The following is a 21,685-nucleotide window of genomic DNA, read 5'->3' on the forward strand; positions in this document are numbered from 1 at the left end:
GCCTCCCAGGCAACCTTGCTTCCAATTGGTTCCACGTAATGCTTCAGTGAAGAGCCATAGGCCCTGGAGGATGGGTTCCACAGCAAGGGAGTCTGGGGTTGTGCAGCAGCAGCTCAGATAAGTGGGAACCAATTGCTTCTTTGGCACTTCTGGCTCCCCAGGAGCAGGAAGCAGAGCTCCCCTAACATAGGCCAAGACCTGGCCGTCTGTTCCCCACAGATATCCTGCCTGCCTCAGGCATCCCAGAACGTGAGTTGGTATGTTCCAATCAGAATCTTTATCAGAAATGGTGGAACCGAAGAGGTTTGGTATGCAACCAGGGCATTTGATTTGGCCAGAACTGTCAGCTGCTTGAATTAATAGGGACATATCCCATCACGGTCCTGGATTACTACATTATTATTGCTGTTGTTTATTGAGTTTTTGGGTTTGGTTTTTTTTTTTTTTTTTTTTTTTTTTTTTTTTTTGACACAGGGTTTTTCTGAAGCCCTGACTTGTCCTAGAATTTACTTTGTAGACCAGGCTGGACTTGAATTCCGATATCTGCCTGCCTCTGCCTCCTGAGTGCTGGGATTAAAGGCATACACCACTACTGCCCAGCTCACTACTTAATTATTAAAAGGCAGCAGAGGGGAGAAGTGGATGAGATCATTATCTCAGCTCAAAAAGCCATCTCAAAAATGATCTCCTGCCAGGCGGTGGTGGCTCACGCCTTTAATCCCAGCACTCGGGAGGCAGAGCCAGGCGGATCTCCGTGAGTTCGAGGCCAGCCTGGGCTACCAAGGGAGTCCCAGGAAAGGTGCAAAGCTACACAGAGAAACACTGTCTCGAAAAACCAAAAAAAAAAAAAAAAAATCATCTCCTATTATAACTCTACCATCCACCTAGGGCCTCAATTACAGGGTAAGGGGCCTTCCTCACATGTGGTACATCCCCTGAGGCTGTGTGTATGGTAGCTACTACTCTGCCCTTTAGAAATGCTATCTTGCCGGGTGGTGGCGGCGCACGCCTTTAATCCCAGCACTCGGGAGGCAGAGCCAGGCAGATCTCTGTGAGTTCGAGGCCAGCCGGGTCTCCAAAGCGAGTTCCAGGAAAGGCGCAAAGCTACACAGAGAAACCCTGTCTCAGAAAAAAAAAAAAAAAAGAAAGAAAGAAAGAAAGAAATACTATCTCTAAATTCTGTTGGTTCCAGGACCTCTAATACCAATAAGGGGCACCTCCTGCCCAGAGACAGTGGCAACCACAGAGCCACAAAAGTCAGGTGACCCAGCAATCTCCACAAGAGAGCTCTCCTAATTTTATATGTATGGGGGAGGGGAAATTGCACACATATGTGTGCACGTGGGCATGTGTGTGCAGAGGCCAGAGGATGATGTGGGTGTCCTGCTCTATCACTCCCCTTTGAGACAGGGTTTCTCACTGAACCTAAAATTAGGCTGGAAACCAATGAACTCCCGTGTTTCCTGTCTCTGTCTCCCCGCCCCCCAACACTGGGGTTACAGGTGGTGCTTTTGACCACACACAACTTTTTTTTTTTGAAATTATAATTTAATTACAACATTCCTCCCTTCCCTTTCCCCGATCCAAACCCTCCCATATATGCACCCCTCCCCATTCTCCTTCAAATCCATGCCTTCTTTTCTCATTGTTATTGCATGCATAGATGTATATGCATATACATGTATATTCCTAAACATAACCTGTGTGTCCATATAGTGTTACTTGTATGTATGTTTTTAGGGCTGACCACTGGGCACTAGACAACCAGTCGGTGTGCTCTTCCCTAGGGAGGACCACTTCTCTCCATCTCAGCCTTCCTCAGTTGCCTGTAGTTCTTTGTGTAGGGCTGAGGTCTCATGGGCTTTCCCCCCATCCAGTTAGGCACATCCATTGGTGTCACACTTGTTCAGCTCACCCCTGGGCAGTCATGTGGGTGAGACTTTATGAGAATAGCTTCTGATGTCCCTAGGAGACACAATCTCACAGCAAATTCCCTGATCCTCTGGCTCTTATATACCCCCTCTGTGGTGGTATTGTGTTCCCCAAAATATTGTGCACCCTAATAAACTTATCTGGGGTCAGAGAACAGAACAGCCACTAGATACAGAGGCCAGAAAATGGTGGCACACACGCCTTTAATCCTATCACTTGGGACGCAGAGATCCATCCGGATCTCTGTGAGTTTAAAGCCACAGTGGAAACAGCCAGGCATGGTGACTCACGCCTTTAATCCCAGGAAGTGAGACTTTAATCCCAGGAAGTGAGACTTTAATCCCAGGAAGTGATAGCAGAAAGCAGAAAGGTATATAAGGCATGAAGACCAGAAACTAGAAGCTTTTGCCTGGTTAAGTTTTTAGGTTTTTGAGCAGCAGTACAGCTGAGATCCATCAGGATGAGGACTCAGAAGCTTCCAATCTGAGGAAACAGGATAAGCTGAGGAATTGGCAAGGTGAGGTGGCTGTGGCTTGTTCCGCTTTTCTGATCTTCCGGCATTAACCCAATTAATAAGACCATTTGAGATTCATGCTACACCCCTCTCCCACAAAGTTCCCTGAGCCTTAGCTGCGGGAGTGTTTGTAGATGTATCCACTGGGACTGGGCGCCACAGCTGTGCAGTTTGATTGGCTGTGGTTTTCTGTAGTGGTCTCTGTCTGTTACAAAGAGAAGTCTCCTTGATGATGGGTAAAGACACTTATCTGAGGGTCTAAAGGCAAATATTTATGGGTTGTTTTAGGGAGTTTAGTAAAATCCTTGTAGATTCTCCTCTAATGACCATGACTTCACTAGCTAGGTTTCCAGTACCAGGCATGGTTTCCCTCTTGTTGAGTGCACTTTTTTTTTTAAACATTTGTTTATTTATTATGTATAAAATGTTTCTGTCTGCATGTATGCCTGCATGCCAGAAGAGGGTACCAGACTTGATTTTAGATGGGTGTGAGCCACCATGTGGTTGCTGGGAATTGAACTTGGGACCTCTGGAAGAACCGCCAGTGCTCTTAATCTCTAAGCCATCTCTCCAGCCCTGTTGAGTACATCTTAAGTCCAATTAGGGAGTTGTTGGTTACGACCAAGCTGTGCGTGCCGCTTTTTACGTGGATGCTGGGGATTCAAATTTAGGTCCTCACACTAAATGCTCTTTCCAGCTGGACTGAGCCATCTGCCCAGCCCCGGCTTTTGTTATATGAGATAGGCTTTTGCTCTGCAGCCTCACTATGTGGTTTAAGCTGGCCTTGAACTCACAACGCTCTCCTGTCACCCTCCTGAGTGTTGGGGTTACAGGCTCGTGTCACCGTGTCACTACTCTCCAGGGCTAGACAGCTTTGTTGCCATGTTTAGTTCCTCTGCTTGTGATGTCACACATGGAACCACTTCTCACTTACTCGGGACCAGCAGGGCAGGCAGAGAGCTGAAGAACATCCAGTCTCCAGGACCTCTTAGGCTGCTTTGCTGGCTCTGGGTGGACCACATACAGACCTTCCTCCTACAGACTCTTTCCTGAGGAGAAGTAACTTGAGCTGAAAACCACCATCACCTGGTGTTTGTCCCATCCGGTTGTTGCAGCAGGTCCTAAGTGATGCCTGCTGCTCTTAGGATTGATGCCAATGTGCGTCTGACCCTTGGCTTTGCCTCTTTCTGGGCCTCACACCGCAATGCCACAGTCTCCTGATGACCATGTCCTCACCGCATGAGCCTTCGTTCCATCTCATCCTTCTAAATAGTCAAGTGCCACCCAGGCCCGTCGACAGTGGAACCACATACGTGGCAGTGTGTAATATTATGACAGAAGTGAAAAATTCTTCTCGTCCAGGGATGTCATTGCTGTTGTACGACAACATGACTCATTGTGTGTCTGTGACAATGCCCCTGTCAGCAAACCCACCGCACCGTCTGTTGTATAAAAACTACAGCACATGCAAGGATGTCCTGTATATGCGTGTGACGATGACCACTAAGAACCATGTTACAGTGCATGGCAAACAGTGCACTGTCACACCAGCAGCCACCTCCTGGGCCTCGTTTGCCGTGGCATTTGACCATATCAAGAGGCCACAGTGAGCCAGACATGGTGACACAAGCCTTTAATCCCAGCGCTCGGGAGGTAGAGGCAGGCAGATCACTGAGTTAGAGGTCAACCTGGGCTACACAGGGAGTCCCAGGCCAGCCAGGACTACATAATGAGACCTTGGTTTTTGACACTATCAAGAGGCCACCGCAGATGGTTGACATGCACTAAGTTCTTTGGAGGGGTGGCTGGCAGTTAAGATCACTTGCTGTTCTTCCAGGAAGAAGAAAACCACCCAACAGTAAGGTCATCTAACACCATACATGTCCGAACACGTCCCCTTGCCTGCGCCTGTGCTTTGAGATGTTGCACTGGTTGTTTCTTGGATCTGATTTGTTCTTGCCTTTCCCCTTCCTTTTCCCAACCCCCTCCTGACCTAAGTTCAGTTGCCCCAGAGTCTGTCAATCAAAGTGAAGCTGCAACATGCCAGCTTCGACTACTCTTTTTGCCAACATACATTCTTTGGTATTTTTTTCCCCTTTGAGACAGAGAATCATATAGCCCAGGCTAGCCTCAAATTTCTATGTAGCCAAGGATGACTGACCTTCCTTCCTCTACCTCCTGTGTTCTGAGGTTATAGGCAGCACCATGATGTTGGATTATTATGGTGTGGCTTTGACTCTTGCCTCCCCTACAGGACTATAAACTCCTTGAGGGAGAATTTTGTGTCTTTCATGTACACTATTATAATTGCAGCACATATAAGTACCACGTGGTGTAGAGGGTCCCTACAGCTCAATTCGGAGAGGCTAACAGAGCTGGAGTCAGGATGGCTGGGACAGCGGGATTTAAAGCAAGGCTTGTCTGCAGACCGAGTCTCCCAATAACATGGCTTCCTCGTCGCTGCTCTCTCCAGAAGGGAAGAGTTAGCCTTCTGGTAACCACAGTGTGCAATCTACTGTGTGTGCATTTCTCATTTCTCACTTAAAGCTATTAAGGTGAGTTTACAATGTGCAAGTTCCCATTCTTAGGAAACTGAACAGAATGAGGCAGCCTTCTCCAGTCTGACCAACACGGGGGTGCTGAGTTACAAAACTGGGACCCAGACTATGCCCTGGGGAGATTGACTGAAACAAGGCCACTCATTAGAGAGAGCCCTTGATCCGAGTTTGGAGTCTCTCTGAGGTGATGACCCTGGGCTAAGGCAACCTTGCAGATGTCTAGTACATGCCTCTGGGGTGCAGGATGGGCTAGGACCTTTACTATGTGTTCTATACTAGCCATTTTTCTAGTCACACACCCCACTTTGGGGGTGGGGGTAGGAGACAGAAACCAGCCCTCCTCCACCTCACAGTAGCCCTGATGTCCCAGCCTCAGGGAAACATGAGACCCAAGGCAAGATTTTCTGTCTTGAGAGGAAACTCAGACAAACAGAAGGCAGCTGTTGGCTTTGAGTCATCCGAAGGGAGGAGTATGTGAAGACAGAGTTGCTGAGGTCATCAGATGTCCTGGTTACCATCTTCTCCCAGAATTGCCAGTCAGTGTCTCCTCAGCCCCATGGGCTACCCAGGCATCCCGTGAATAAGTCTGCTCCAACCTAAGTCTCAGCCAGGAAAGGGCGGGCAGACTTAACCCCACCCACGTTCTTGCTAGACAGGAGGGTCAAACTGGGTGATTTTTGATCTCTCACTTCCCCAGGGAGTCGGGACTTGCTTCTGGAGTTTGTTGTGAAGGTGAGTCGGGGGAAGCACATTGAGACCCTGTTCACACTTTAGGATGGGAAAGTCATTGCACACCTATTTTTTAAAAGTATTTTTTATTACCTTGGGGGCTGGAAAGATGTCTTAGCAATTCAGAGTGTTTGCTGCTCTTCCAGAGTAGACAAACTCGGTTCCCAGCTCCCATGTCAGGCAGCTCACGAGAACCTGTAACTCCAGCTCCAAGGGAGGCCGCCTTCTGGCCTCCAAGGGTACACACACACACACACACACACACACACACACACACACACACATGCACGCACAAATAGTAATAGAAATAAATCTTTGACGATTTATTTATATTACATTTAGTATGTGTGGGAGTCAGAAGAGTGCTTACAGGAATTGGATCAACCTTGGGTCATCAGCCTGGAGGCCACACCCCTACCCACTGAGCCACCTTACCATCCCTCACTGGTCACCTTTTAAAGCCATTTGTGAGCCGGGCAGTGGTGACGCATGCCTTTAATCCCAGCACTCGGGAGGCAGAGACAGGTGGATCTCTGTGAGTTCGAGGCCAGCCTGGTCTACAAAGCAAGTTCCAGGAAAGGCGCAAAGCTACACAGAGAAACCCTGTCTCAGAAAAAAAAAAAAAAAAAGATAAAGCCATTCGTGATAGTTCAAATTCTCTTTCCCTCCACAGGAGTGAAACGAGGGACCTTCTGTGATTACGTAGAAATCTCCTTGCAGCATGTAGCCATTGATTTTGCTTAAAAATAAGCCCAGAGGTTAGTTCTGTAAAATTGGAAATCCACCACCAGTTGACACACAGCCTCACCCAGTCGCAGAAATCACCACCTCGCCCAGCAGTGTTCAGAGTACACTGAATACAAGCTGACAGGAGCATTTCCTTCGTGCTCTGGCAGGAGACAGCCTCCCTTTGCTGACGCTACCCTACTGCTCGGTCAACACATAGAGTCCACGCTCTGCAGCATCCCATGAGGAAAAGAAGAGACTGTGCCCTGAAGAAACTGCACAGAACAGAGAAAACACACTGTTCAGAGACTAGGCAGAAACTTGTGAAATGGTGCTCAGTAAGATGAGCAGTGGAATTTGAGCTCAGGTCTTCTTTACTGATGCACACGGTCACCAGAGGCTCTTCATTCGACATAGAACCTCACAGACCCTAACTGATTTTCCCATTTTTGAGGAAATTTATGAATAGCATAAATCTGGACCAAATGTTGGCTTATGCTAGGTCACATCAAAGACCACAAGAGCGGCTGTAGTTACAGGTACCTGTAGTCCCAGTGACTTGGGAGGCTGGGATGGAAGGACTTTTGAGCATAGGAGTTGGGATCAAGCTGGGAAACACAGCAAGGCCCCCACACATGCTCTTAACAAACACAAAGACCAACACAAGAAAAGAAAAATCTTAGGAGTCCTAAGATTTCAGGAGACAAAAATGTTTGATTGGGTCCCTAGCAGGCATCCATCCCCACCTGCCTCTGCCTTCGGGCAGGATAAAGAAGATGGATTCTCCCTGCCTATGAGAAGTGGGTGGGGTTCAGCTGGCTTCCCCCGGAGAACTGGCCAGCAGGGCTGCCCCTCACCACAGCAGTGGAGAAGCAGAGCTGACTGGGTGACTAATGGACTTGGTTGTAGGAGCCAGCCTTGGAGCTGAGTCTTAGGAATGGGAAAGGTCAGGCAGCCCCTGAGTGTTACCTAGTGGTCATTGTGACTAAAGACTTCTGGTTGGACCAACAGGCCAGTCTTAAGCTACCACAGAAAAGTCAAGATATCCTACCTGACTTCTAGACTTCACCCAAAGAGGAAGTCAGGCAACCAAATACTTCTTTGAAGGAAGCGCTTATTCTTTTTTTGTTTGTTTGTTTTGTTTTGTTTTGTTTTTTTCGAGATAGGGTTTCTCTGTGTAGTTTTGGTGCCTGTCTTGGATCTCGATCTGTAGACCAGGCTAGCCTCGAACTCACAGAGATCCGCCTGCCTCTGCCTCCCGAGTGCTGGGATTAAAGGCATGCGCCACCACCGCCCGGCGAAGCCCTTATTCTTACAACCAGATGCATACTGTGAGACTTCCTTCCAACCTCCTCCAAGAGATCTGTGTTATGGTTGTGGTCTGCAGGACTAGAGAGTCAGCAGTTTCTCTGGATGCCTTAATATGGCACATAATATACGTGTGTGTGTGTGTGTGTGTGTGTGTGTGTGTGTGTGTGTGCGCGCGCGTGCGCGCGCCGTGTGTGAGAGCATGAGAGAGACTAGTAATATAGGACTTGGAAATGCAAGCAGCACACACTTGCTCCTTGAGGAAGTTCTGGTGGTAAATGGGTCTGTTGAGTCAGAACAGTCTTTGGCTTTTTTAAGTCCCTTTGTACTATGGGTCAAACTCCTTGCTATTAAAGTCCATTTTTTGACTGATCAATCTAGAAGGCTGCCAGCTCTGGGCTGGGCCTAAAGCAAGTGAAAGCTCTCCAGCTGGGATAACCACTGATATAACTGGTCCTGGCACCAGGCTGCCAGGTCCAACTGTACGTGAGGTGTCTACCTGTGGCTCATGGGGAATCACATGGAGCCTGTGACAGGCAGTGCTAGAGCGCTCATGGTTATGCCTAAGAAAAATATGGTGGGAGAGTCCAGAATTTGGAACCGAATGGTGTTCTAGTCAACTGGTAACTATTACCCTTCTGAGAAACAGCTCTCTGGCTCCCCACAAGGTCCCCAAGGAAGATACGCATCCTCAAAGGGACAGTAACTCAACTGAAAGCCAAGGCAGCCATTCAGTCCTTATACTGAGCAACCTGTGAAAAGAGGTTGTGGACACAGCTAGCAGGAACTCTGCAGGAGAGAGAAAACGGGCTGCTACATAACACAGAGCAGGACTAGAGATTCCTGGAGTACTTCTGGCACCGTCCTGTCCAGAAGAAGGTCCTGTCACACAGGCAAGACTCCTAAGGGGGCCAGACATGAGAACGGAGCCCAAGAGGCCAAAAGCCGGGAGCTCCTATCATTTCGGTTGAATTTGGTTAATCCTGCCAGTTCACAGAGTGTAGAACTTCAAAGTGGGATTAAACTGAAAAGCTGGAGCGAGTAGCACCCGACCTTGACAAATGGCAGCCTCCTCGGCTGTCCTTAGGGTTAGCAGTTGGGTACTGAGTGCGCCCCTCTCTAAGCAGGGAACTGGGTTGTGACTGAATGTGGACGTGGTAATAGAACGCATGTTGAGGAAGTCTTTGTGTCTGGGTCACGGTGTGTCTCTCAGCAATGCCCACCAAATCCTTTCTGTCCTTCCGGTCTCCGTTCCTCTGAGAAGACTCACTTTCTTAGCCTGGGTAGTTCCAGCACTTTGGAGGTTCAGGGCCAGCCTCTCAACTACTATGTATAGTGAGTTTGAAGCCAGCCTGGGCTACATGAGATGCTATTTCAGAAATAATCCCCAGCTTTTGGAATACTGCCTCTCTCCCACCTGTGAGTCCCTAAGCCTGAGGCCAGATTGTCTTGGCCAGAATTTGAATTTGGGTGGAGAAACGTGCTGAGAGTAAAGGCGGCAGCTACTGAGAGCTTCCCAGGCTCCTTTTCCCCAAAGCTAATTGTTCAACTCTTCTTTGGTTCTGAGTGATCTGCTCCCGTATCCTTCCCATAGCCGTTTTCTCCATTCAGTTGGTCCAGGTTATAATTTCTGCTGCTTAAAATCCACATCCTAAAAAATACACATCTCTCCCAAACTGATTCACGTTGCCTTTCAGAAGCTGCCCGTCTGGGCCTGGCATCCAGAAGGTGCTTAGTATGTGTCTGCTGAGTGAATAAATGCTTGAGCAATGAATGGCCCAGCTCTCAATGGATATGCAGGCTGGTAGAACTGGGGGCACACTGGGGCAAGAAGAAAGAGTGAGGGTCACCTGAGCAGGGAGGAGGTAGAGAAGTGACAGGCACCCCCAGGGAAGGGGAGGCCCTGGGCGGGGCCGGGTGGGAAGCCCTGAGCGGGGCGGGGCGGGCAGGGCAGCTCCTGAGCCCTTGCTGAGCAGGAGGAAAGGACCGGCAAGAAGGTGAAAGGCGGATGCTCTGCTGCCGGGCTCCCCTTGCTGTGGAAGTGGCAGAGATGAGGTTTCTGCTGAGTCCCCAGCTCTGCTCTTCTTCTTGGACCCCTTCCTTCCAGGCCCTCTACCAAATGAAGGCTCAGTTCCAAAGGGATGAAGTAAGTTCCCAGACTCCTGCTGCAGGGCAGGGGTCATCAGCTCCATTGCACTGACGGCCCAGCCGTGGCCCCAGGTGACTGAGACCAAGGCGAGGAGCCAAATCACAGCCATTTTGCCACAGGCCCAGGGACTACTACAGAGAGTCTTCTTGACCTTTCTTAATCGAGAATCACACCAGACGAGGGCAACAAACAGGACACACGGTTGCTGCCTTTATTTCATAACAAGGGGAGCAGGCTAGCTCCGGGACCTACCCCATCCTGGGTCTCAAGGAGGGGTGTCTAGGAAGGACCCAGGGTGCTGGACCCAGCACAGAAATTCCCTGGGAACCCACACCTGAGCATCTGGAGTTGAGGCCCAGGATCAAGAGCAAATGGTTGGAGGTAGGTACAGAGACTTCCTTCTCGACCCGAGCACATGAATGATGGCAACCCTCCTGGATCACCCTGTGTCCCCTCCCTCGTGAGGAAGAGTCCCAGCCTTCCACTCCTGTAGGACAGAGATGTGACGTAGACTGCAGCCTCGCTGCTCTCAGAACAGAGCACAAGGTGCCTCCAAGTCCAAACCCTGCCTCTGCGTCCAGCTGTTCACGCGCCCTCATGCTCCCTCCCTCCTCACGAGCGGAGAACCCGGGACAACCAGGAAGAGTGCCCTGGGGAGGAGTGAAGCCAGAGGGGCCGCTCCTCACCCAGCCACTGGTGGGTAGGGTGCAAGGTCAGGATGGAAGGAGGCCTTGGACAAAGGGGCAAGCACAAGCTAGTGCAGGGTAGGCAGCAGACTGCATCGGGTGCAAAGCCTAGGAAGAGGGTGTGTGCAAGGGAGCATGGGAAACAAGTACGTGCCAGAGTGACAAGACCATGTATCATCCAACAAAAACAAAAACAACACCGCACGAAGACACGATGGGCTGGCTCCAGAAGGGCCCCGGGTCCCATCTGGACTCAGGGCAGGTTAGTCGTAGGATAAGCTGTGATGAATGTGGCAGAGAAGCTGAGAGATGAAACCCTGAGAGTCACAAGGCTAGACCCCACAGGAAGTCTGGTGCCCTGGGGACAGGGAGAGGGCGGGATAAGCAAGGGTGAGAAGGTAAATGCTGGCCCGCAGGCCCCAGGCTGCGACCTTTGCTTGTGGCGGCTGGGGCTGGGGTCAAGAGTGCAGAGCTCGTGCAGAGGACTGGGGAGCCTCCAGCAGTGGCAAGTGTAAACTTAAAGGAGGGCCGAGGCCACCAGGCACTTGGAGGTGGGCCCCACTTGAGGCCTGGGAGCCCTGGGCAGTAACGGCACTAGAAGAGGCCACCAGGTCACGTGCCGTGCCCAGAGCCTTTCAATGAGGTGAAACTACCGAGACAGGTCCCCAAGAGGTACCTGCTTGGGGCACCTTCTCGGCTTAGTCCTGAATTGAAAACGTCTCCATCTGGTTCAAGCTGCTTCCTGTTGGTCTGCTCTCGAGTAGAGGCCCCCAGCCTCCTGTTGGGGCTACCGCGTGCCCTGGGCCTTCGAGCTCCCTTCTGGGGCAGGGGCCTGTCCTAATAACTGAACGGTGACTGCCTCGGAGGCCTGAGGTGTGGTCTTGAAGCTTGGCGCACTCTTCCGGGAGCCCTGAGGACTGGGAACGCCTTTCTTGGGAGGCTGGGGACTCAGCTGGGAGCCTTTCCTTCCAGCAGATGGACTCTTGGAGCCTTTGGCCTTGGCTGGGGGGTGGGCAGCCTCAGGGCCCTTGAGGGGTTTGAGCCTCAGCATCTCACAGTAGGTGCTGCACTGATGGGAAGAGGCAAACTGGTCCAGCAGGGCAGGGAAACAGCTCTCCTTGAGGCCTTGGTATCTGCAGCCAAACACAAGCGCCGAGTGGGCCTACTGTGTCACAGGCCCGTGGTAGTGGGCTTTCGGACGGCTGACATCAGAGTGTTGTGTTGTGCCAGAATGCTACCTCAGGTGGTTCCCTCCCAAACCCCAATTTAAAACGGGTTCCTCCTATCCTGGCACCTAGGATTCATCAGATGGGCCATTCTTTTCGATGTAAATTGCTGTAGTCTGGTGGCCCGGCTGTCTAGTCGGTCTAGCTGCAGGACCCTTGCTCATCTGTATCCTGTAGCTTTCTCAAAGACGAAGGAAGTGGAAGGGGGCCCAGAATTGCAAGAAGCTTTTTGTGTGGGCATTTGGGTCAGAGGTATGGGGCAGGGAGGATCAACGTCCCCAAGGTGTTACCAGACGGTCATAGGTTCAGTGGCTGGGATTATGCAGCCCCAGGCCCAGCACCTCAGGGATGGAGAGTCATGAGGGGTTAGGGTATCTGACACCCCGAGAAGACTCTATAAGACATTCTGTCTCCAAGAACCACTCACCCTCGAAGTTTAGTAGCAATCTGTACGTCGGTCATCTTCCAGTCAACCCCTGGGGGAAAAAAGTAGAGGGTTGATGGCAGCCTGGACGGCTGCCAGGACACTGTGTCTCCAGCCCAGTGTCACCTTAGGAAGGAACTTCTAAACTGACTGGAGCCAACTCTGCAAGCTGGCCTTTATAGGTCAGACCGGTCCACAGAGTGGACCATCCTTGGGCTCTGGACCAAAACCTTCTCCTTCCTCCTAGCAGGGTAGTGGTCCAGCCAGGGAGGAGAAGGTAGGAATGGCACCAGCAGAAAGACATCACTGGCTAAGACAGGTTCACGCTCTCACAAAGGCAGCAAGAGCTCCAAGAAACCAGAGACTTGACTAGGAAAGGCAGCCTCGGAGAACAGCCCGGCACAATGGGGGTGGGGAAAAATCTCTCATGCAGGTTAGTCCATAAGTGTCTCCAGCATTCAGGTTTGGGGCTGTGATCCTCTGTCCCCGTGTCGAGGCTGGGAATCACTATGTGAAGGGTGGAACAATCGTGGGCTACGGAATCAGACCGATCTAGATTTAGATTTCAACGTTTTCACTCCCGAGCTAATGAACTAATAAGCCGCTTGGTTTGTCACGTTCCAGTGTGTGTTTTACTAATGACCCCCACGCGTGCACAGAATGTTAGCTTGCAAAAGACCTTCCTAAATGCAGGGTCTCCATGCTGATCACAAGTCTGAGGGGTAGAAAGACACCATTCGAGAGAATGAAAGGCAACCACATCCCAGAGAGATTATTGGCTTGACCTGCCTGAGCTCTGATTCCCTTCTGACTGCTTTGGGGTTTTTGTTGTTTACAAAAGGGTCCTGCTGATTTCCTGACTCAGTTCCCTTGTGCCGAGATGATAGATATGCACTGTGAGTTAATATGTTGAATAATGATAGCTTGGTCATCTAGCTCCCCATACACACACACACACACACACACACACACACACACACACATACATGTACGCACATCAATGATATCTCAGTAGGTAAAGATATTTTCTGAGAAAGCCGGTTAACCCAACTCATGCTGGAAGGAGAAAACTAACTCAACAAAGCTCTGCCTCAACACACACACACATACACACCACACACACACAATCACACACCACACACACACACACACACACACATACACACACACATCACACACACACACACCACACACACACAACACATACATACACACCACACACACATACACACACACCACACACACACACACACCACACCACACACACACATACATACACACACCACACACACATACACACACACACACCACACACACATATATACACACACATACACATGCACATACACATACACACACACACCACACACACATATACACACACATACACACACACCACACACACATATATACACACATACACACACACAAACACACACACACCACACACACATACATACACACACACACCACACACACACACACCCCTTTCAGGTAGCCCAGGCTATCTTCAGATTCACTATGTAGCCAAGAATGACCACAAACTCCTGATCTTTCTGTCTCTATTTCCAGAGTGCTGGGATGACAGTTTGTCTGTATTGAGACAGAGTCTCACTTGTTGCTCAGGCTGGCTGCAGACTTAGAATTCTTCTGCTTTGGCTTCACAATCCCAGGATTGTAGGTACGCAGCACCATGAATGGCAATAATGTTTTTGTGCTATGGTAGTAGAGCGTTTGGGAGGTTTGGAAGTGAGAAAGTCAAGAGCAAGGTGAAAAGCAAGGAGAAGGAGGTATGGGAAAGCTGATTGTGGGTTTTGAATCAGATCCCATGTAATGCTCTAGAAAATAAGCAGGTGGGCCTGAACCACACCCCTTTAAATGCAACTGGGACAGGGTGCCATTGGGTATACCTGTAACCCCAGTGCCTGGGGGACAGGAGGCCAGTCTAGTCTACATATCAAGTTCCAGGCCAGCCTGTCTCAAAAACAAGAGCTAAAACAAACAAAAACCCAGCTATTTTACGTGACTTTACATAATAAAAAACTGAAATCTAAAACAAATTACTTCAATTTTGGGTGGGTTTGGACTTCACTCCTTCAAATGTAACTACGTTGCAAACTGGCTACACGAGGCCTCGGTATATCTAGGGGTTGCAGGCAACATAGTCTCTGCCCAATCTTAGTTATAAAATCATTGTTACCACAAAGGAGGATAAAGCTCTGTGAGCTGGCGTGGGTGCCCTGTGCTCTGCCTGGATCTCCGCATGCTCCCACATCGTGCACCTGTGCATCCTCCACCCTCCTACCTGCCAAATCTGTGACGAGGAAGCTGCCGTTCGTCCACTGATACAGCCAGTGTTGGAAGGTCTGGCACTTCTGCATGGCCTCCGAGCTGCTGGATGCCGCTGGGGCCCCAGCACAGCCCCAGTGTCGGGAGCAGTAGGACTGCAGGGGCTTGCCCAGGTCTTCCTCCAGGGTAGCGTAAGGTATGTTGTTTGCAGGCCGGTAGATCAAATACAGTGGGATGATCCTAAAGAGAGTTGCACTCAGCAGTAGGTCGGGAGAACAGCCACAGAGAGCACCTTCCTCCAGCCCTGTTCATTCTTTATCTAAAAGAAGGGACCTTCCTGGAAAGAGTTCTCAGCCCTGGGTATGATGGACAGAAGGAAGGATGGAAAATGGCCCCTGACTTTAGAGCTGGGCCCATTCTCTGTGGTCAGCAGGACTAAAATTAAACCCTGCGATGGCCCCCAGCAGCCGGTATTTGGGTGAGGGCTGAGGAAAAGTGTGTGAATGGGAAGGACACCTGCAGGAAGGATTTAAGGGATGTGGGCTTGATGGCTTGATGCCAGAGAGAAACCAGATGTAGGAGAGGCATTCACAGCTCATGCCAAGAGTCCCCACTGACCCATCCCGTCCACCTGCCACATTAGAATCCTACCCAGATGCCTAGTGTACCTACCCCTTCCCCTCTCTCCAGAGCCCCAGAACCGGCTGTGGAAAGAAGCTCTGCCACAGGGAAATCTGGGCTAAAAGTGAGGGGGAGGAATCCTGGGAGGAGGCGGCGAGGACTTTCCTGAAGTGGATAGTGAATCTTGATGTCCTTACTTTCAAATGTGGAATCACTGAGCTGAGTGTGTGGCTGAGTGTGGGAGGCCATCTGTACCTGGTTGGAGCTCAGGAAGGCCCCGGGAGGATGTGAAATCACGGTCTTTGCACAAGCCCAAGGCACGTGCTACACAGCCCCTCTTTAGTGTACTTACTCGGGCACCTCCCCGAAGCCTGGCGCTGCCCGGGCTTCAGCTGCAAAGATTTTGCAATACTCCCGACTCATGTTCTGGATTTTGCACCCCTACGATTAGAAGAAAGCAAATCTCGTCAGCTAGGAGGCTCCACTGTCGTCTGGTGTGCCCGTCTGAGTGAATGGGCCGCCTGCCAGGGGACCACAGGGAGAAAGCCTTGCCTGAAGATAGCAGGGCTCACTGCTTCAGGCTTTCTTCTCCGCGTCTAATTTTCTCTTCTGAACAACAATGGGCCGTGGGCTTTTGTCTAATTTAGGTTTTCAAAGAGGTTTCTGAACTGGGTTTACTGGAGCCCTAATGCTAGAGAATGGTGCCCCAGGGACCCTTCTGCAGAACATGGGCAGACTGTTCTCCCCACCCACACCACTCCCTTTTATTTCCCATAATAAGACTTCAGTGAGATTGGGTTTGAAGCAGGAGAAAGGCTTCTGCTACAAAAAGGATCATTTGGGGACTGGAGAGGCAGAGCAGTGGTTGGCTGGTCTTCCAGAGCACCTAGGGTTGATTCCCAGACTCACGTGGCACCTTACAAGCAGCTCAGGGGATCTGACACTGTTTTCAATGTCACATACACATAGGCAAAACACCCATACACACACACAAAAACAATTTTTAATGGGGTGTGATAGTACATGGCTTTAGTCTCAGCATTCAAGAGGCAGGGACAGGTGGATCTCTGACTTTAAAACCAGCCTGGTCTACAGAGCAAGTTCTAGACCAGCCAGAGCTATATAGAAAAACCCTGACTCAGAGACAATGTGCATAATTCACGACTGAGTAAAAGGCTCAGTGGTTAAGAACATTTGCAGCACATGCAGGAAGACCTGAGTTCAAACGCCAAGGACTCCTGTAAAAAGTCAGCCTCGGCTATGTGTGCAGTCCTGTAGCTGGGCTGCCGGGGCTTACTGGCTGCCAGCCTGGCTGCAGGTCAGCAAGAGACCCTGTTTCAAGTGAATAGAGCAGACAGTGGTAGTGCAGGACACCCAACATCCTCCTCTGTCTTCTGCATAAGCACACGTGTGCATACGACACACACACACACACACACACACACACACACACACACACACAATTTGAAAAGTAGGTTCCAAATGGTTCTGAAACCCTGAAGTTCTCTGAGGCCAAGGGTCTGGATTCACAGCTACATCTCAGCCAGTCCTTGAACCCACCCTAGAAGCCTCATGAGCTTGAAATGGAGGTGGCTTCTATCTCTTCATGGGGCTTCCAAAAGAACCCAGACTGGGAAAGGGAAGAGGTAAGAGAGTAGAGGGAGGGGGCAAGGGGTAGGGGAGAGGATGGGACAGTACCTGGATAGTGACGTCATAGTTTCTGCCCAGAAGAGAAGTCTCACTGCTGGGTCCAAACACAAGCAGGCTGGAGACCTTGATGACACACGTGCGGCCGGATTCGAAGATGGGTTCTAGCCCATAGATGACCTTGGCCTGGGAAGCCTTCTGAAGGCCACATCCATGTCCACCCCCTCGGAGTTCCTCGCTCACCAATCGCCCAAAGAGCTTGTCCCCCCAGCAGCCAGAGTCAGCCAGACCCTTAGCAAACACCATGGGGGTCATCTCAATTTCTTCTCCAACTGAAGGGGAACAGGAGAGACATGGGAACTCGCATCTCCTGCCTGCCTGAGGTAGGGTCCGTAGGAAGGAAAGGGCTTGGGATGCAAAACTGTCACACAGTAGGGTGTTTGGGGCAGAAGCTATCTGACTTGTACCACTTAGCATTGTTCCTGTGGTGCCCATCATACAGTGAAGAGCCTGCAGAAGGCCAGTGTCTTCTATGGCATTTGCAGTCAACACAGATTACCAGAACTACCTCATAGAGTTAAGTGTTTTGAGCAAATAAATCAATGACTTTATTTTAACCAACATGTTTGATGTAAACAAGCTTCCCAGATCAATTCAATAGCAGTGAGAAGCAGCAGTGCTCAGCGTGGTTACTAAGCACCATTTCCCACTAAAGGGAAGCAGAACCCCCAGAAGAGACAACTGGTTCCAAGGCTCAACAGGAAGTGTAGGGTATGGATCTAAAACATTAGGGTTACTAAGCACCATTTCCCACTAAAGGGACCAGAACCCCCAAAGAAACAACTGGTTCCAGGGCTCAATCGGAAGTACAGTATGGATCTAACCCATTGTATACCACCAGAAAACAAGGATGTGACCATGAACTACCGGGAGGCCAGACCTCCAGCTACAGGCCTTTCATCCTAAGTACTTGGGAGGCTGAGGCCACGGCACCCAGGGTCAAGGCCTGCCTGGGCTACTGTGGGTGAACTTCAGGACAGTGTAGGCAACTGTCTCTGTCTCAAAATAAAAGGTAAGAAGAGGGTTGGAGACAAGTTCAATGGCAGAGCGTTTGCTTAGCGTATGCCGGGCCCTGGGTTCAATCCCCACCACTGTAAAAATACTGGAGATTTGTCAAAAGAGCGTAAGAGCCAACCAAAGGGACTCCATTTGGCCCAAAATGAAGCAATTTTAGCAACAAAGAGAATAATTAGTATAAGGCACTGTGCATGTCAAATACGTTGAAAGCCCCCTAGTTCATAATGGTAATTGAAAAACTCCCAGTCCCCCTGGAAAAAGAACCAAGCCTCACTGGTCACTTCAGAGGCTTCCCAGAGATCAACTTATTATTCTGAAACTGGTAAGTACAGGAAGTCAGCCTTCACCTCCTCCCGGAAAGCTTGTATCAAGGTAACTGTGGTCATTTCGTCTCCGCTAATGGATGATGATGAAATGGTGGGATTGTATACCGCCATGTTGCAACTCCCAAAGAGACGATGGACTCAGGCAATAATCAGTGACCACTAAAAGTCAGCCCACATGGCAAAGTGGGGTGGGGAACAGTGCTTTTTAACTTCACAAAAGGGTTGCTGAACCCACTGAGCACCGAGCATTCCCAGCAGTGAAAGGAAGTAACGTTACCTGCTTCTGGGTAGGAAGAAAAGGAAATAAACACTACTCCTGTGAGTTACTGCTTTTGTTTTTTGTTTGTTTTGGAGAAAATGGCTCACTATACAGCCCAGGTAAACCTTGAACTCATAATCCTCCTGCCTCAGCCTCCCAAGGGCTGGAGTTCTAGACATGTAACACTACATCCAGTCTGTGGGTTATTCTTGCCAAGAAAACAAACAAACACATTATACCTGAATCTGAAGCTGACCCAACTTTTTTGTGTTTTTTCAAGACAGGGTTTCTCTGTGTAGCTTTGGAGCCTGTCCTGGAACTCACTTTGTAGACCAGGCTGGCCTCGAACTCACAGAGATCTGCCTGCTTCTGCCTCCCGAGTGCTGGGATTAAAGGCATGCGCCACCATCGCCCAGCTGACCCAACTTTCTAATCCATCAGTTTAGAAGAAGCATATAGATGGGAGGATTTGGTACACGAAGATACACTGAGCAAAATCTAGGCTGAGAAACTCTACAAGGGTTGGGAGATGGCTCTGTTCACTGAATGCTTGCCACTAAAGCATGAGGACCTGAGTTCAATCCCCAGTCATGGAACACTATCATGAATCCTAGCCCAGGAGAGACAGAGACAGGAAGATCCTTAAGGTTCACTGGCCAGTCAAATCAAAAAGACCCAGGTCTCAGTGAGAGAGCTTCTCTCAAAAAGAGCAATTTCCCCTGAGGAGCAACACTCAAAGTGGATCTCTAGCACCTACACACTCATGTACGTGTACCTACTCACATATAAACCCACAAAAAAGAAATTCTATGTATCCAGTGACTTCAGGAAAGGAATGGCAAGAAAGAAACCAAAGGGGGCAGGGGACGGTTGCTAACATTTGACAGGACAAGAGATGTATCAGCCAAGTAAATTAGTGGCTCCTGACTCCAACCAACATACGACACAACGGGGCAAAGTGGACATTCGGTAATATTAAAGAATCCCTATGACGTTTTTGATATGGTTGAGCATTTAGTTTCTTTTATTTTGTTGTTGTTGAAACAGGGTCTCATTCTGTAGTCCAGGGTGGGTTGGAACTCACTATGCAGATCAGACTGGCCTAAAATTTATGGTAATTCTCCAGGCTCTGGCTCAAAGAGCTGGGATTACAGACATGCCTAGCCCAGATATCGGTCTATATATGATAGAGATTAAATATTATTTGACAACTGAAGAAAGGGACTTTTTTTTAAAGAGTAACATTTTTATTTAATGTTAATTGGTTTTTGCCTGCATGCATGTCTGAAGCCCTGGAACTAGAGTAACAGACAGGTATGAGCTGCTATGTGGGTACTGGGAATTGAACCCAGATCCTCTAGGAGAGTAGTCAGTGCTCTTAACCACTGAGCCATCTCTCCAGTCCCTGAACAAAGAGATTTTATGGCAGACTCTCCTCTGATAGTCAAACCCTTGAAGTGTTTGTCAAATTTTGGGAGTAGCCAAGGCATGGTGGCACACACATTTAATTTCAGCACTCAGGAGACAGAAGCAGGTGGGTCTCTGAGTTTGAGGCCAACCTGGTCTACAGAGTGAGTTCCAGGACAGCTGGGGCTACACAGTGAGATGCTATTCCAAAACAAACAACTTGGGGGTATATCTCACTATCACCAAAGAGCTGCAGAAAATGCACATTTTCCAGGTCTTCCCTAGACATCCAGGATGCTTGAACAAGGGAGCAGAGGAGCTGTGTTCACAGCAGACTTCTGGTAACTCTGATGCCAAAGTCCACAGAGCACCGTGAGAAACTCTGCGTGCCCTGGTGGCAGTCCTGCCCTCAAGGACTCTGAAGGGGGCAGAGGACTGCATTAACTCCTGCCAAGGGCTCCCCCACCCCCGGCCCATCTTCTTCCACCATCTTTAGAAACATCAGTTCTCTATCATCCCGCCCCCCCCAAGCCATACCTTAAACTGGGGGGCAAAGGGGAGCAGCACCCTGATTTAGGAAGGATTGTAAACCCCTAAGGAAGGAACCCTGCAAAGGGCAGAGCTGGGGTGAAGGCCCACCCTCCTACCCAGAGGGGCAACATACCTTCACCTTCCTCTCTGGAGATGAAGCCGGACAGCACTGTGTGGAGAAAAAGAGAATACCACTGCCTTCTGGCTGGCTGTCCAGGCAGAGCGCCATCCCTGTCCAGCACAGTGCTGCCACCCACAAGGCCTGCCCCCCCCACACACACACACCCGCAAGATCCTAGCAGCAGGACACTCACCCTCAGGGCTGAGGCAGAAGTCGGTGGAGGCCGAGCCATGCTCATTATGGATGGTACAGCGATACATACCACAGTCCACGGGAGACGCCTGCACTATGGCCAAGGCCGCCGGACCCTCGTCCCCTGCGCTGCAGAGAGCAGAGACCTTTCTCGTGAGGGTCATGGCCATGACACGGGGCCTCCGACCCAACTCTCACAGGCTGCTGGGAACCCAGGCTCTGGGAGCCCTGGGGAGGTGGTGAGAGGTTCCAAGGTCAGAAACGGGTCCTTAACCACACAGGTGGCATTCGCTGCAGGATTTAGGACCCGTGATTTAAGACCTCTAAGCTTCAATTTTCTGATCTCCATGTGAAGTATCAGACTCACTCACTGGGGCTACTGTGAGGACGAAATGAGGGGATGGATGGATTGAAAATATCAGGACAGTGTCCAACATGACTGCAATTGGGGAGCCTGGTCAGGGGGCGGTGGTACCTAGGCGGCTTACCTCCTGCTCACCTCGCCAACTGGGTGCTGATCCTTCGCCCATGTCAAGACCGAGTCACTAACAATGTTGAAAAACTGGCACCAGAGCTTCAGACTGCCAGAAGAATCTGGAAACTGCTCTACCCGAATTTTCCGGATCACCTGTGGGGCTGCAAACAGGAGACACCAACACTCCAACTGATCTCGAGGTTTCTCCGTAATAGTCTATCACTGGGCTTGTCAAATGGATTCTTTGTATGTTCAGAGTAGAACTACATGCTTTTCTCATTTTAATTTACTTGCCTGGCCTGTGAGAGGTCCTGGGTTCAAGTCCCAACACTGAAATAAATAGGATAGCTCAATCCTGAATAGAAGTCAGGTTCCAATTTCCACCATGATGACCGACAACTTGCTTGATCCCTCTTTTTTTTAATATTTATTTACTTAAATTTTTTTGTTTGTTTCGTTGGTTTTTTGGGTTTTTGTTGTTGTTGTTT

The 21,685-nt window shown here is 49.9% G+C and overlaps 1 protein-coding gene across 1 annotated transcript in view; it reads right to left on the reverse strand.

Annotated features, from left to right (window-relative positions):
• Window positions 1-10,104: 10,104 nt before the first annotated feature.
• Window positions 10,105-21,685, reverse strand: part of Alpk3 (alpha kinase 3) — a 44,507-nt gene continuing 32,926 nt past the window's right edge. Inside the window, exons 6-13 of the mRNA XM_059269413.1 lie at window positions 21,211-21,358; window positions 20,724-20,851; window positions 20,543-20,578; window positions 16,861-17,141; window positions 15,515-15,603; window positions 14,558-14,781; window positions 12,256-12,304; window positions 10,105-11,735 (exon numbers count right to left, since the gene is read on the reverse strand). Coding sequence (XP_059125396.1) covers window positions 11,390-11,735; window positions 12,256-12,304; window positions 14,558-14,781; window positions 15,515-15,603; window positions 16,861-17,141; window positions 20,543-20,578; window positions 20,724-20,851; window positions 21,211-21,358 — 1,301 coding nt within the window. The 3' untranslated portion in view covers window positions 10,105-11,389. The remainder of the gene's footprint in view (window positions 11,736-12,255; window positions 12,305-14,557; window positions 14,782-15,514; window positions 15,604-16,860; window positions 17,142-20,542; window positions 20,579-20,723; window positions 20,852-21,210; window positions 21,359-21,685) is intronic.

The sequence above is a fragment of the Peromyscus eremicus genome, chromosome 1 (genome assembly GCF_949786415.1).
Source record: "Peromyscus eremicus chromosome 1, PerEre_H2_v1, whole genome shotgun sequence".
NCBI classification, from domain to species: Eukaryota; Metazoa; Chordata; class Mammalia; order Rodentia; family Cricetidae; genus Peromyscus; species Peromyscus eremicus.